The following is a 14,465-nucleotide window of genomic DNA, read 5'->3' on the forward strand; positions in this document are numbered from 1 at the left end:
AAACACTTCTAGCTATGTACACAAAGCAGTCATAGACAGTGTTTTGCAAACTCCAAAGAACTGTAAAAGTGTGTGCTTGTGTTGTTATGTCCCTGATGGTGACAGATAATGGATGTGTGTGATTATAGGCAAAGAAATTTCCTTGATTTTATTAAGTGCTTGTTTTGTGTCAAGATAGAGTAAGATTCTGGACATAATCTTGGGGGGGGGGGTGGAGGGAGGGAGGGGAAAAAACGAAACATAAGCGAGTGCAAGGGATAATGTTGTAAAAAATTATCCTGGCATGGATTCTGTCAATACAAAGTTATTATTAAATAAAATAAAATTAAAAAAAAAAGATTCTGGGCATAGAGAAATGATTCTCTAAAATAGAAATATAGAAATAAGAAATTTAAAGTAGAAAAATAAGCAGTTGTTAAACACCTACTGTGTGCCAGACTCAATGACAGCCCTTTGGGGCTGTATGAAAAAATTAACATGGAATCTTCACGAGATTAGTAGAAAACAATTTGGATTAGTAAATATGAAATTGGTGCACAGTCTTCCTAAGGGATGGAGCCCACAGCTGGAGCTTGGGATAGATAGTCTTGATAAGGGAAAGAAGCATGTCAGAATTCTTTCTTCCCAAGCTAAGTTTGAGAGATGTGGGAGGCCTGGAAAGGGGAGTATGGGGTTTGAAGTCTACTATGATCTGGTTTCATATCATTCTCCCACTTACTATCTGTGTGATCTTAAGGCTCTTCTCTCTCAGTCTCAGTTTCCTCAGCTTACAGTTGTAAAAAAAATCCTGTAAAATCAGGATTAGATCCTGAATCTGTGATGACTCGAATGCCATGTATGGGACACTGCAGGATGGACAGTGTGATTACCCAACAGAGTCAAGGAGATCTAGTGAAGGAGGCCAGAGCCAGAATGTGGGGGTTTGTGCTTTATCCTTATTAATACTGTTAACAAGAGACAGTGCTAGAACTTAATGCCTTCATTATCTTCAGCTCTCTGAGCCTCTGTTCCTTCCTCTGTAAAATGGGAATAATAATAATCCTTGCCTGTCTTCCTGTGAAGAGAGCATATAGCCTGTGCCATTATTAAGAGGTTAGTCATGGTCTTCAGCCTAATCCTTTGGTCCAGAGATGTCCTCCAGGGACTGCTGCTGCTGCCTATTTCTTGGTATTTGGGAGGAAGCTCCCTCTGCTAGGGTAGGAGTAGGGTGCACCCAGAATGCCTTGGGTTGACTTGTCCTCCCCAGCCACAGAGCTATTGTGGGTCAAGGAACCCAGACCTTGTCTTCAAGGCTAGCTCTGTCTGTTCATCCCACACTGCCTCTTTGTTTCTCCCAGCCCTTCAGAAATTCGTTCTTGGCAACTGAGTATCAATTTTGCTTTCATACAAACCTCACTCCCCATCTTATTGTCTCTGACTTCTCCTTGGTCCCTGGGGCCTCTCCTCTTAGGGTACATCAAATCTGCCCTGTGGTTGCTCCTCATGGACATGGGATATACAAGTTGGCCAAGAGAATGTGGACTCTAATGTTGCTCCAACCTCACAACCATGATGATTGTGATTGGGAGTGGTGGGGTGGTTTTTGGTAGTCTAGATGATCTTTAAATTCTCTAGCTGTAAATCTGGGATGTTAACGGTTGCATATTGTGGAGAATTAGTTAATTGGTCAACACTGTGAGGAGGTGAGGAAGGGGCTGGGGAGAAGGGCCTCTGTGTTGACAAACTATCAAAATTTTAAAAAAATTGAACAAAGACATATACTGTAAGATGATTTAAATATAGTTTTGGTAGAGGAGAAGAAACATCAAAAGTCTCTGGAGCAGTTCCTGAGCCTTCTCATGGCTGCCTTCCCTAGACAGTATTATTAAAGATAATAATGATAGCTAGCATTTATATAGTGTCTAATGGATGCCCGGTACTGTGCTAAGTGTCCTCTAAAGATCGACACATTTGGTCTTCAGAACAACCCTGCTAGGTCCATGTCTGAGATAAGCCTGAGAAATGACTTGGCCAGGATCACACAGGCTAGATTCACACTCAAATCTTCCTGGCTCCAAGACCAGCGCAGTATCCCCTGGCTGTTATAAAAGTGGAAGCATTTAGATGGAAATATATTTATGAAAATTATTGATACTTCTATTGCTTTTGATTTTTTTTTTAATTCTGATGAGCTTGTAAAATAGCCCTCTTTTCCCCCCATCTCCACAGAAGTACATTTCCTGAAATACTGATTATTGGTCTTTAATAAAAAGAAGGAATGGGTCAGTGAGCCCTTTGACTTTGGTTTTGAGCCTACCTGAGTCTCTCTTCCTCTTAGAGACTATCTCCATTGCTGTGCCCAATTGTTGAAGGCCCCTCTGGGTACTCTGGCTTTATGCAAACCTTCCCATTTATTTTCTGAATTCTTCCTGGTTTATCCTTCTTTAATATGCAGTCACACTCCCTTCTACTTATGGACCATAGTTTAGTTAGTCATTTTCTGGTCTGTGGGACCCATTTTTCCCCCAGTCACAAAGAACACTGCTATGAACACTGATAGATACGGGGCGAGTGATATTGTCAGTATTTTATTAGAGGGTCCTAAATGGAGAGCTGAGAAGGACCTCAGCGCCCAGGGAATCCAACTTTCTCATCAAGGAAACCGAGACCCGGGGAGATGATGTGACTTGGTTGGTCAGTCAGATAATAAGCTAAGAGGTAGGATTTGAAACCAGGTCCTTTGATGACAATAAACAGTACTCTTCCCTACTGGAGAACCACTGGACTACACTGTTTAGTCCCAGTAGGAGAATCTGTAGATCAGAGATTTTGGACAACTTTCTTTGCACCACAGGAGTGCTCTCCTTTCCTCTCTCCCTTCCTTTGTCTTTTTTTTCCCCTTTCTAATTTCCTCCCTCATTTTCTTGTTTTCCCTCTTTCCTTTTTTCTTTTCTCTTGTTATTTCTCTTGCTTTCTTTCCCCTCCCTTTCTCTTTCCTTTCCTTCTTTTTCTTTCTCCTTCTTCCCCTTTTCCTTCCTCCACTTCAGAATCTTAAAATATCATATACTATATGAATAGTTTGCTCAAATACTGTCGGGTTTTATTGGGGCAATTATAGTTTGTCTGCAGTTTTATATGTTAAGTCTGAACATTTTGTCTTTTGAAAGAGGGGCCAGTAGCTTTTAGCCATTGCAAAGACGGCTTTGCTTTAGGTTCATAAATGTTGGTACAGAACCTGGAGGGCCTTGAAGCCCAATTATTAGAGCTGGGTGGGGGGCCTTGGATTTCATCTGGTACAACTTCTCTCACTTAGTAGCAGAGGAAACCGAAGGCCAGCTAGCTAATGGCAGAGTAGGACTTCTGACCCCTTGGCCAGCTCTTTCTCCATCGTACCAGGTTGCCTTGAAAGCATGAGATGTCAATTTTTATGGGGCTGATCAGTAGCAGCCATATATTCTTTTAGACAGAGAAAATCATTCTTGCCCTAAGTACCCAAGGCTCTTTGCCAGGGAAACAGACTACCTGATTGTGGTTAATTATGTCATTTTGCTTCCATCTGAATTAGCAGGAACCTTCCTAAGGTATTTCTCTAAGACCAACCAAGTATCCTTGACTGTATATCAGCTCTAAGGTGGATGCAGTCGGCCAGATCACAGAGGACATTTCAGTAATTTTTCTACGATAGGGTTGCTGAAGGTTTAGTGGACCCTGAGACAGATCTGTCCAATCGGAAAGGAGCAAATAAATATCTTGGAGAACTGGGCTTGAAGCCTGTTTTAGTTGATAGCCCATTAGGGAATTTATTGTGGAAGGCATTTTTCTGAACAGCCTAGGAGAGACTCAGTCTTCTAAATGAATGTATGTTAAAAGGTTGACTCTCAAACATGCTTCTTGGACTTGTATAATAATTCAAAAGTCACTTTATACCGGAAATCCCATTTTGTTGATTGAATAAGCTTGGTGTATTTTTTTGCTGTTGTTGTCCGTCTCAGCCCAGGTTATGTGTCCAGGGTGTTGGGAGACAGTGAGATGAAATGAAATTCATGGGGTGTTTTTTTTTTTTTTAAGCTATCTTTGTTTGATCTTTGATTATGAGCAGCAGTGTTACAGAACTCATTATCATCCAGTAAACAATGTGTAGGCCCATTGGTGAAACCTGAACTAAATATATCTAAGGGTCGAACACCATATATTCCCTCTTCCCCATTGCCCTGCTTTGACTGCCCTGACATTCTCTATCCCCATTCATGGTGTGGGAGGCATATACTCATCTGTGATAGCTGTTCCATATGATATGACTATTTCCAGGCTCTAATGAATAGTTGATGTTCATGGTGTGTAGTTAAGGCAGCCAGTTTCTTACTTGGAACAGGGTAAAAATGTGAAAAAGGAAGTGAAGGATAAATTGGAAGAAGTAGGATAAAAAAGAAAGCCCTTTTATAGCAAATAAGAGTTTAAGTAATGCACCTACTATGTGCCAGGTGCTAGGGATGGATGCAGAGGCTGAAATGATAGTCTTAAGCATGAAGAAATGGATGTCGAAAGCTATCCTTACGTTTAAATGGAAAAAATAAAGTACTATTAAGTGGAGGAGAAAAACAAAATAATTGGTTTCCTTTAGAATTCTTTATTTTATTTGGCTATGTGAGAGCCAACAGGTCGACAGTTAACTCCTTAGTTATTAGACCACCTAAATTAATATGAGGAATGATGTGAAATTTATTTCTTCCTGTGATTTACTTTTTAGTATCGATTCTAAGGCCGTAGCTCAAGTAATGAGTTGATCTATCAAGAGATGCCCAGGCTACCAAACATTCATTTTGGATTCCTCATAGTAGGGTGAGAAATCACCAGGGAAATCCCTGCCATGAGTGTTGTGGCAGGCTCTGGAGCCTCAGCCCTCCGGAGTCACTATGGCCCACATTCAAATCCTGCCTCAGATACTGGCTGGGATCCTGAGCAAATCACTTCCGTTTCTGTTTGCCTCAGTCTCTTCACCTGTCATCCTCTGTCATAGAAACAGCACTGATCTGCCGAGGTCGTGAGCGTCAGGTGAGATAGTACTTGTGGACCCAGGACCCGGTACCTAATGGCTCTGAGTAACTTTGTCATTATTCCAGAGGAGAGTTGCAAGTTAAGGGAATGATTGGCTGCTCCGTGTTGGGAGCTGGGGTAAGATTTTTCCCATCCAGCCTTTTTCTCCCAAGTACCTGGAACAATAAAGGTCCTGACCCCACCTGGGTGCTCTGTGAGCATTTGTTGCAGGGAAGAATTTGTTTTCTGCTTAGGAAAGCCGCTTGTCTTGTGGCTTAAGTGAGTGGTGAGGGTGACATATGGGAGGTGCATCTCAGATACAGAAGAAGATAAAGATGATTGATTCGCTCCCCTTCCCCCCAGGAGTCTCCCTCTGTCTAGAGCGTCCAGTACCTTTGCCTTTTCATAGACTCTCCCCAGCTTGGAATCCTTTCCCTCCTCACCCTGGCCTCTTCAGAGGCCCTCAAGTGTCTCCTGTGTTGTAGATTTTTTTTTTTTCTGATGAAACCTCAGAATGTTTTTTTAATGCAGGAAATAAAATAGAGAATTCAAAAGGAAACCCAATTATTTTGTCCCTCCCCTCCACTTAATAGTATTTTATTTTTCCACTTAAATGTAAGTAAAGATGGCTTTCAAGATTCATTTTTATTAGATTTTGAATTTCAAGATTTTTTTCCATTTTGTTCCCCAAGATGATAAGCAATCTAATGTTATGTGTGCTATCATTTTAAACATATTTACACATTAGTCATGTTGTGAAAGAAGAATCAGTAACTCTTCCCCTCCCCCCCCCAAAAAATGTCAACAACCATAATTTTTACTAAGTAAAAATAGTATGCTTCCATCTGCATTCAAACTGCATGATTTTTTCTCTGGATGTGAATTAGCACTTTTTATCCCGAGTCTTGGAATTGTCCTAGATCATTACTTTGCTGAGAAGAGCCAAGTGCATCACACAATCTTGCTGTTATGGTGTACAATGTTCTCTTCGTTCTGCTCACTTCCCCCAGCATCAATTCGTGTAAGTCTTTCAAGGCTTTCCTGAGATCAGCTACTCATCATTTCTTGCGGTACCATGGTATTCCATTCCCCAATTGATGGGCATTCCCTAAATTTCCACTTTTAGTTATCACAAAAAGAGCTGCTGTATTCATTTTTGAACTTTTGAAACCAATTATTTTTAATTAAAACGTGTAATTTTTTTTTCATCTAAATACATGGAAGCCTTGAAATTTATAGGGCTTTGAGATGCCAAGTAAAAGGAGACTTAATTCTACTTAAGATCTTCTGGACCCTGCCCTTATTTGTTAGTCTCTCTAAATTTGAAGTTCCTAGAAGGCAGGGAATCTGTCTGTCCCTATATCTCTAATACATATGTGCTTAATAGAGAAATGCTTATTCGTTTAATTAATCTTTGTCTAAATAAGATTGACTGGGAAAAAAAGCATTGATCCATCTGCCCCAGGGTTTTTTCCCCTTCCTGTTTCTCTAGATAGAAAAGCTGATCTCTTCAGATGACAGGTTCAGCATCCTCTCTGTATTCTACTCTCTTCTAAGCCAAGGCCCACCATTTTATTGTTTTAAAATTTTTTTTATTAAAGCTTTTTATTTTCAAAACGTATGCATGGATAATTTTTCAGCATTGATCCTTGCAAAACCTGTTCCAAACTTTTCCCTCCTTCCCCCATCCCTTCCCCTAGATAGCAAGTAATCCAATATGTTAAAGGTGTTAAAATATCTTAAATCCAATATATGTATACATATTTATACAATCACATTGCGCAAGAAAAATCAGATCAAAAAGGGGAAAAATGAGAAAACAAAATGCAAGCAAACAACAACAAAAAGAGTGAGAATACTATGTTGTGGTCCACACTTAGTTCCCATAGTCCTCTCTCTGGGTGTAGATGGCTCTCTCCAACCCAAAGTCATTGGAACTAGTCTGAGTCACTTCACTGTTGAAAAGAGCTGCATTTGTCAGAATTGATCATCACAGTCTTGTTTTGTTCTATACAATGTTCTCTGAGTTTGGCTCACTTCACTCAGCATCAGTCCATGTAAGTCTCCCCGGGCCTCTCTGAAATCCTCCTGCTGGTCATTTCTTACAGAGCAGTAATATTCCATGACATTCATATACCGCAATTTATTCAGCCATTCTCCAGCTGATGGGCATCCACTCAGTCTCCAGTTCCTTGCAAGGCCCACCATTTTAGCAAAGAAGGGCAGACAACCAGGGGAAACTGGGCTCAGAGTCAAGTAATCTGAGCCTTGGATGCAGCCAGGGTTCTGGGATCTCTGATTAAGGTCTCTCTCTAAATAATTTAAGTGCAGTGAGGTCCCCTTCTGGCTGGCGCGTGTGCTCGCACGGTCACCATCCCCTTGCCCCCTGCCATTTATGAGATGGACCTGTGCTGTAAATGGGCTTGTTCTTTCACGCCACATGACTCTGGCCAGAGGGGAGAACCTGCTCATGTCAGACTTGGGTTGTCAAGTTATCAAGAAAATGGGATCCATTTACTTTGAAAATGAGCCCTTACAGCTTCCTAGACAGAGAGGAGTGTTGTGTTGTGGGGATGGAACTTAGATTGAGTCTGGCCTCTGACACTACAGGTCAGTAACCTCTTAACTAGAAGGGGTTGTGAATGCCTGAATGAATTTGCTTTTCCTCCCGCAAAATCGGGGAAGTTGGTCCTTTCCCTTTTATGATCCATCCTCTGATGCTTCGAGTTGTACAGAAAGTACTTTGTGAACCTATGGAAATATTAGTTAATAATTAACTGGATTGTCAAACCTTTCTAGGTTGGAAGTTGCCATAGAGAGGCTAAAAGGGTTTTGTTTCTGAAAAAGGGAGGGAGGCATGGAGGCATAATGGATAAAGAAAAGAGGCGTGGGTATAAGACCCTTCTACTTGCAGTGCCCTGGCAGCTCTCTGAAGGGGTCCCGCACATCCTGATCACTGACATTGAGACTTTCCTCAATGAAGTTTTTTACAGCAATGAAATCACAAGTCTGGGCCAAAAAAATATTTTTCCCTTTTGAACTTTCAGAAAATATAAGTCAAAGGATGTCATTTAATTTCTGGTGAATGTTGTCTTTTCTGAGTAGTAGTAACCACTGTGGCTTAGTCCTCTCTTTTCCAGTGGTCATAGAATGGTTTCCTTCCCAGGGCCTTCCAAGCCATAGGAGCCTGCATTATTAAAGATGGAACCAGTTTCCATTCCTTCCCGTTTGACCACTGGAACTGCCCCCTTTTCCCTTCCCTTCTTCCAGGGAGCCATCCTGGGGAAGAGAGGATGAAATTTTAAAAACACAGCAGTTAGGCTAAAGTCTGCCGTAGTGCCTGATGTTGGGGATCTCCCATAGAGATGGGATGGAAGGGAAGGGCATGCCTGTCCGGATCGCCCCTTTGTTCCCGATGGTGTTGGTCTTTATAATTTTCCATCACAAATAGGTTGTTCAGTAAGGGATTTTATGATCTGGAGCTGGGGGGTGGGGGGGCGCCTTAAAGGTCTGGTCCAGCCTGCTTGTTTTACAGATGAGGAAGTTCTAGAGAAGTTGATGAACTTTTCATCTATAGATACTGAAACAGGAAACAAGGGGAATCCATGGCCACGAATCATTTGGATGATACCAGCAGTAGACTGGGTCAGAAGGAGCGCTGAAATAAACTGGCTAGCAGTTCTGGCTTCTCACTTACACGTCTGCGCCCTGGGGAATATCCTCATTTCACTCATCATTGATTCCTGTTGACTAATGGGAGTGCAGAGTGAATGGCCTTTGCAGGAAGGCCTGTCCCGGACCTCCTGCGCCCTCTCTGCGTCTCTTCCTTGAAGATTTAGGAGTGGAGAAGAGCTTTGGGGGATTTAGAGGGTGTTTGGGGGCGTCTCCCCTCCCTCCCATCCCTCCGTTTCCCTAGTCAGTGATTCTTGATCCCCACTAGGTAGTGAGGGGTAAGAGCAGGAGGAGAGAGTGGCCAGGTTTAATTACTGTGCAGAAGTAAGCCCGGATCTGTGGGGGGCTCTGTGCTTGCTGATAGGAAAATGTGGATAAGTTTGGCCCTGAGGAAGAGCCAGTTTTAATACTCTCTCTACAGGGGTCTTGCAAATACCTGTGTTGAATCATTTTGCAAGATGGGAGGGAGGGAGTGTAATTTGATGGGTCTCTTGGTTCTTTCAGTGTTTTGCAAAATATATTTAAATAAGAAATCAAGAGATAAAAATTGAGCCCTGGGCACAGCAAGGGAGGTGCCGCACGCAGGAACGGGACGCCGCGTATCCAAGCCCGCGTTCAGGTTGCGGGATTGCCGAGGGCCACTTCGGCAGGGCCTGAGAAGCGGCCAGTTGGGTGCCAGCAGCTAACGAGGCACCATTCCCTGCTCCTGCTGTCTGCTGGCGGGCCCGCGGAGCCTGGGAGGTCTGCCTGCAGAGGTGGCATTAAACGCTGACGCTTTTCTCCTTTCTCCTCCCCTCCTTCGTAGAAACTTGAAGGCTCCAAGTGCAGAGGGCAGCTTTTGATTTTTGGGGCGACCAACTGGGACCTCATTGGTCGGAAGGAAGTGCCTAAACAGCAAGGTAGGAGAAACAAAGCTTGTCCAAGGCCTGACAACAAACCTCTCCCTTGGGGTCCCCTTTCCTTTATGAGCAGAAACAAGCCGGGCCTCCACCTGTGGGGTGTGGGGCTGTGCCCCAGCCATTCCAGCGTAAAGCAGCTACCGTAAACCGCCCGCCTCTTGGAGGGGCCTTGCCTGGAGGAGTAAACAGGAGGAGGAGGAGAGCCTTGCACCGGCACCTTCCTTCCTGTCTTCCCCGCCCCCATCACTTCCAGAAAATAGGTATCATTCCTCTTGAGGACACCAGCCCGGCTACGCACAAACCCTTGAGAAAAAAGCCCACTTGGCCCGTTTCCATGTGTTATGATGACTGCTTGCACTTGGAACGGTCCCAAGTACTCTCCAACACTGCTTTCTCCCAGTGGCAGATATTTGCGTGCCAGCACTCCCAGGCAGGGGGGATAGGGGGTGAAGAAGGGCCACCCTCGACCCAGGGGTCGGAAAGGTGTCAGGAGGAGCCCTGGGGTCATTGTGGAGTGAATGGGCCAAGGCACCGCCCTGAGCATCCCCCATCCCACCGCCAAGCCACTCTAATCCCGACCCAGAGCGGGGGGCCCTGGTGGCAAATGCCCTTCGTTGTGCCCCTTTACCGGGCCTTTGGGTCATGACTGATCAAGAGGGCAAAGCAGGACGCCCTGTCTGTTCTGCCGTGCCTGAGGTTTCCCTCCAGCAGCAAGGCCGCCTTCTCCTTGAATGCGGCCGCCCTTGTCTGGATACATCCCGGGGTCTCCTGGTTTTGCCCCCAAGCTGTGATGTCCCTGCTTCTCATGTCCGGTTGAGATGTGGGCACCAGGTCATGTTCTTCCAGATGATCTGGAATTAGGTCCCAAGGGGATCCCCGCTGCAATGGGAAATGAGACCAGGAAGAGGGGGCAACCTTCCCAGCTAGGCTACATGGCAGCCTCCATAAACCCCGTTTTTTGCACAGAAATCCTGTGAGGTAAGGTAGGTAGTGGAGGCATCCAGCCCACTTTGCGGAGGAGAAAACTGAGGCTCAGTGGAGACAAGGCCGAGGACTGGAGTTAGCCGACCTCTCTGGGCCGCAGTTGGTCGTCTGCAACCTGAAGGCGTTGGATCGCACCCTTGATAACTCAGTCTTGGCCCTTGTTCCTGATCAGCTCCTCCTGCAGGGCTCCGAGGCCTCTGGCTCCAGCCTCCGAGCCCAGCCAACGCTCTTGTATAAAGAAAACCGTTTGTTTTCTGCTGCCTTTTGTTGCCCCTGTCAGTGAAGGTCCGACTTGGGGATGCAGCCCCAGGAATCTCGTCCGGCCTTTGTTAATGCCCAAGACACCGCCTGGGTTCCTGCTGATTCTCCATGCGCAGGATCAGACCCCCGAGCCTCCGGCCCCCTTTTTTTTTTGCACGAGGCTTCCTCCGGGGCCTGCTGGGGAGAAATCTTCCCTCTCCACCGGCTGAGGGGGTGCTGCTAGTTTGCAGTCGTGCTGGGGAGAGGGATGCTCCGGCAGGGCCGTGACCGGCCACCTGGGAGGCTCCGGGTGCCCTTTGCCCCCACGGCTTTCTGTGCTCCTGGCTCAAACTTGGTCAAGACACGTTGAAGGAAAGGAAACCTCACACCGATGTGAGCGTCCTTCCTATTACTCGCCATTCAGCCTGTGTCTGGAGGTTGGCGACTCGGAAACTTTGGGCAAGGGGCTCGTCTTTGGGCCTCCGTCTGTCCCTCGGTCCCCGGGAGGGGCTGGATGAGGTAATCCCAGGCGACCTTTGGCTGAGGAGATGCTCCGAAATGAGTCAGAAAGGGAAGACGGCTCTGCTGGGAAGGGGAGCACCACGTCCTCGATTTCCCCTCCCACCAGCACCAAGGAATGAACGAGTTGCCATTTGTAATCCCGGGGCTCTTAGACAGATAATTGGGGAGTGCCCACAAGATGGGCTCCGAGGGGTTGGTCCCGTCCCTGCACGAGAGAGATTGGGCGGCTTCTCCTGTGGGGGATGGAAGTGTAGGAATAGACTTCCTGAATAGATGCAGATCCCCCTGACGGAGCCAGGGCATTGATGGTCGGTGGCTGCCCTCCGATCAGTGAGACCCGGAGCTCGCGCTAGCCCAGCCTGAGACCCTTGGGCCCGTGCTCCTGGGCTTCTGGAATCCCAGGGCCAAAAAGCCAAGAAACCCAGACCTCAGTTAGAGGGGTGAGTAGTCGCGATTAGGGGTGGTGGAAGGACCGCTTTTCCCCAGGGTCCCAAGGTTGGAGGTTGTGAAGCTCCTGGTCCTTGCATTCTGTGGTACCTTGGTGGCCCACATTGACTCAGAAGACTTTTTATCTAGGAGAATGTAATGGGCAGCTACTACTTCCTTTTCATTCTTTGCATCCACAGAACCTAGCTTAACACTTAGTAGGTGCTGCTGAAGTGGTGGTTGAATAAATGTAACTAGTACAGTGCTGGGCACTTAGTAGGTGCTGCTCAAGGGTTTGTTGAATAACTGTGCCATGAATGTGGGAGGTGCTGGCTGTGTAGAGTCAATGTAGTTTCCTAACAACCTTGTGATCGAGGTGGTTTTTTCACAAGAGTTGAAACTTAAGGCCAAAGCCAGGTACTCTTGTCCCAAAGAACATCCATTTGCAGGCCACAGTTGTCTTTCGGGAATTTATTTCCTTCACTGGCGGGGTTTGGGAATCCTCGGTACGTGAAACAATCTAACTTGGTACCTGTTTGTTGTTGCAGCTGCTTACCGCAACCTGGGGCAGAACTTGTGGGGGCCACACAGATATGGCTGCCTCTCCGGGGTCCAGGTGCGGACGGTGGTCTCGGGCCCCTGTGCTGCTCACAGTCTCCTCATCACCACAGAAGGAAAACTCTGGAGCTGGGGTAAGTGAGAAAGTGCCCAGCACTTGGGTTACCTGGCCCTCGTGCAGAGCGGGCTCCTCAGGTGGGATCAGAGCCTGCCTTTGAAGGTAGCAGCCCTTTTCCCCCATTGTGTTTATTTGGGAGAGACCTCACTCTGAGCCCTTTTGCTTCACCTTTCCTTTGTAATCCCCTTTTCCACTTTTTGGCGGGCTGTGGATGATCAGGTGTTCCCTCCTTTTGTTGTCTGCAGGGCAGGGCCCTCCCTCTGCCTCCTCTCACTCGGTTTCACCTTGGTTGCATCTACAGCCTCCATTTGGGCGGCACCGTGCCTGAGGGGGTTCTCCCCAGCCAGACTGCCGCCTTCTTGCTCCGTAGCTCGGCGTGACAGAAGAACTCTGTTCTTGCTGCTCCCCCTTCCGCCACGTCCCATTAGAATCCAGTCCACACACCATCCTCCTCCTGCCACCATCGGCGCGCCTCGTTTCACTCCCAGGCAGTACCTTGCTCGTTGGTAGCGGGCCCAGGCCCTGCACGCCGGGGCTCTGTGATTGCCGTAGAACCCTTGCTGGGCCCCTTGGCGCGTGCCCTGGACGGCCCGGTCTGCAGGGAACCGTGCTCCTAAGAGTAGGGCTGGCACTGGTTCACCTGCTCTGTTCCCCTACGTGTTTGGGTTTGCCCTTGGTTCCTTGGTCTACTTTCTGAATTGATTCTTCTCCTTTTGCCTTTGTTTCTTGTCTCTGGGTGGCAAAGACCACTATTGTTGTGGGGAGGGGGTCTGGATTTGGTCAGTTCAGATTCTGCTCCAGGCACTGGTTATAATGCTGGGAAAATCTCTTAACCTCTGCCAGCCTCAATTTCCTCCTCTATAAAATGGAATCATTGCAGCTCCTATCTTTCAGAATTATTCTCTTTATCAAATGAGATGGTACCTGTAAAGTGTATGGCACACAGTACCTGGCACATAGGGAGAGCTATACATGAAACTGCAATAATGGTGATGATGTTGTTTATTGTGTCACGGATCCTTTGGAAGTATTGGTGAAGCTTACAAAACCCTTCTCAGAATTATGTTTTTAATTGCATAAAATAATATCCTACATGTTGTATGCAATTTTACGGATTACAAAGGAAACCATTTCTTTCAAAATAAAGATGCAATTTCTGGTTCCATCCTACCCCAGGCCAAATTCACAAACTCCTTTATTTTCAAAGCTATAACAGGCGACCCCTGGTCAAGAAGCCCTAAATCAGATAACCACGAAGATCTATCCCAGCGCCCAGATTTTGTAACTTTGGTGGTGTTGCTCTATTTTAATTCATTTCTTTATTATTTATAGTCATTAATGAAGGTATTGATGGTCAAGATATGTCCCTGAAAGTTCCTGGGATTTCCCAGACCCTGTCCTTTCTGATTCTAAGTCTGCCAGCATTGCTCACCACCCTTTGTTGTTAATCCTCTGGCCAGCTTTTCGTCCAGATGATGCTATTTTTGTTTCAGTCTGTTTGAACCATTTTTTGCAGTTTCATGAGATGCTTCACCAAGGTCCAAATACAAGAAACATCTGTTGTGTTCCTTTGGCTGCTAATTTTGTAGTTCCGCTGAAAGGAAAAAAAAAGCCAACAAGTTTATTTGGCCCAAATTTATACTTTATGGCCTTATGATGACATACTTAGACTGCTTACGGTTCCAGTGTCTCTTAGATGCTTTGCAAAAAGAAAAATCCCTTCCTTCAACAGTCATCAGCCCCCTTACTCGGTCTAGGTCTGTGTAAAATCATTTTATATAAGATTAAACATCTAATTGCCTTATGCCTCATGCATTTTTAAAGTCATCATAAATAATCTGGTGATTTTATTGTTGTTATTATTCCTTTGATCATATGAGAGCTAGCAGGGATTTCACAGGCCATTCAATCCCAACATCCTTTCCAAATGAGGAAACTGAGATCCAGAGCAGTGAAGGGACTTGCCCCAGGTAACACACAGTGTCAGAGGTGGGATTTGGGGGCAGCCAGATGGTGCAGTGGACAGAGCACGG

At 45.9% G+C, this 14,465-nt stretch overlaps 1 protein-coding gene and 1 long non-coding RNA gene across 4 annotated transcripts in view; both read left to right on the forward strand.

Annotated features, from left to right (window-relative positions):
• The window catches only part of LOC127555806 (uncharacterized), a 583,775-nt gene that overhangs the window by 333,615 nt on the left and 235,695 nt on the right, over nt 1-14,465 (forward strand). The window lies entirely within an intron of this gene.
• The window catches only part of RCC2 (regulator of chromosome condensation 2), a 44,931-nt gene that overhangs the window by 5,604 nt on the left and 24,862 nt on the right, over nt 1-14,465 (forward strand). For all 3 annotated transcript variants that reach the window (XM_051988416.1, XM_051988417.1, XM_051988415.1), the window contains exons 3-4: nt 9,491-9,584; nt 12,305-12,448. In XM_051988416.1, coding sequence (XP_051844376.1) covers nt 9,491-9,584; nt 12,305-12,448 — 238 coding nt within the window. The remainder of the gene's footprint in view (nt 1-9,490; nt 9,585-12,304; nt 12,449-14,465) is intronic.

Source organism: Antechinus flavipes, chromosome 3 (genome assembly GCF_016432865.1).
Source record: "Antechinus flavipes isolate AdamAnt ecotype Samford, QLD, Australia chromosome 3, AdamAnt_v2, whole genome shotgun sequence".
Taxonomy (NCBI): domain Eukaryota; kingdom Metazoa; phylum Chordata; class Mammalia; order Dasyuromorphia; family Dasyuridae; genus Antechinus; species Antechinus flavipes.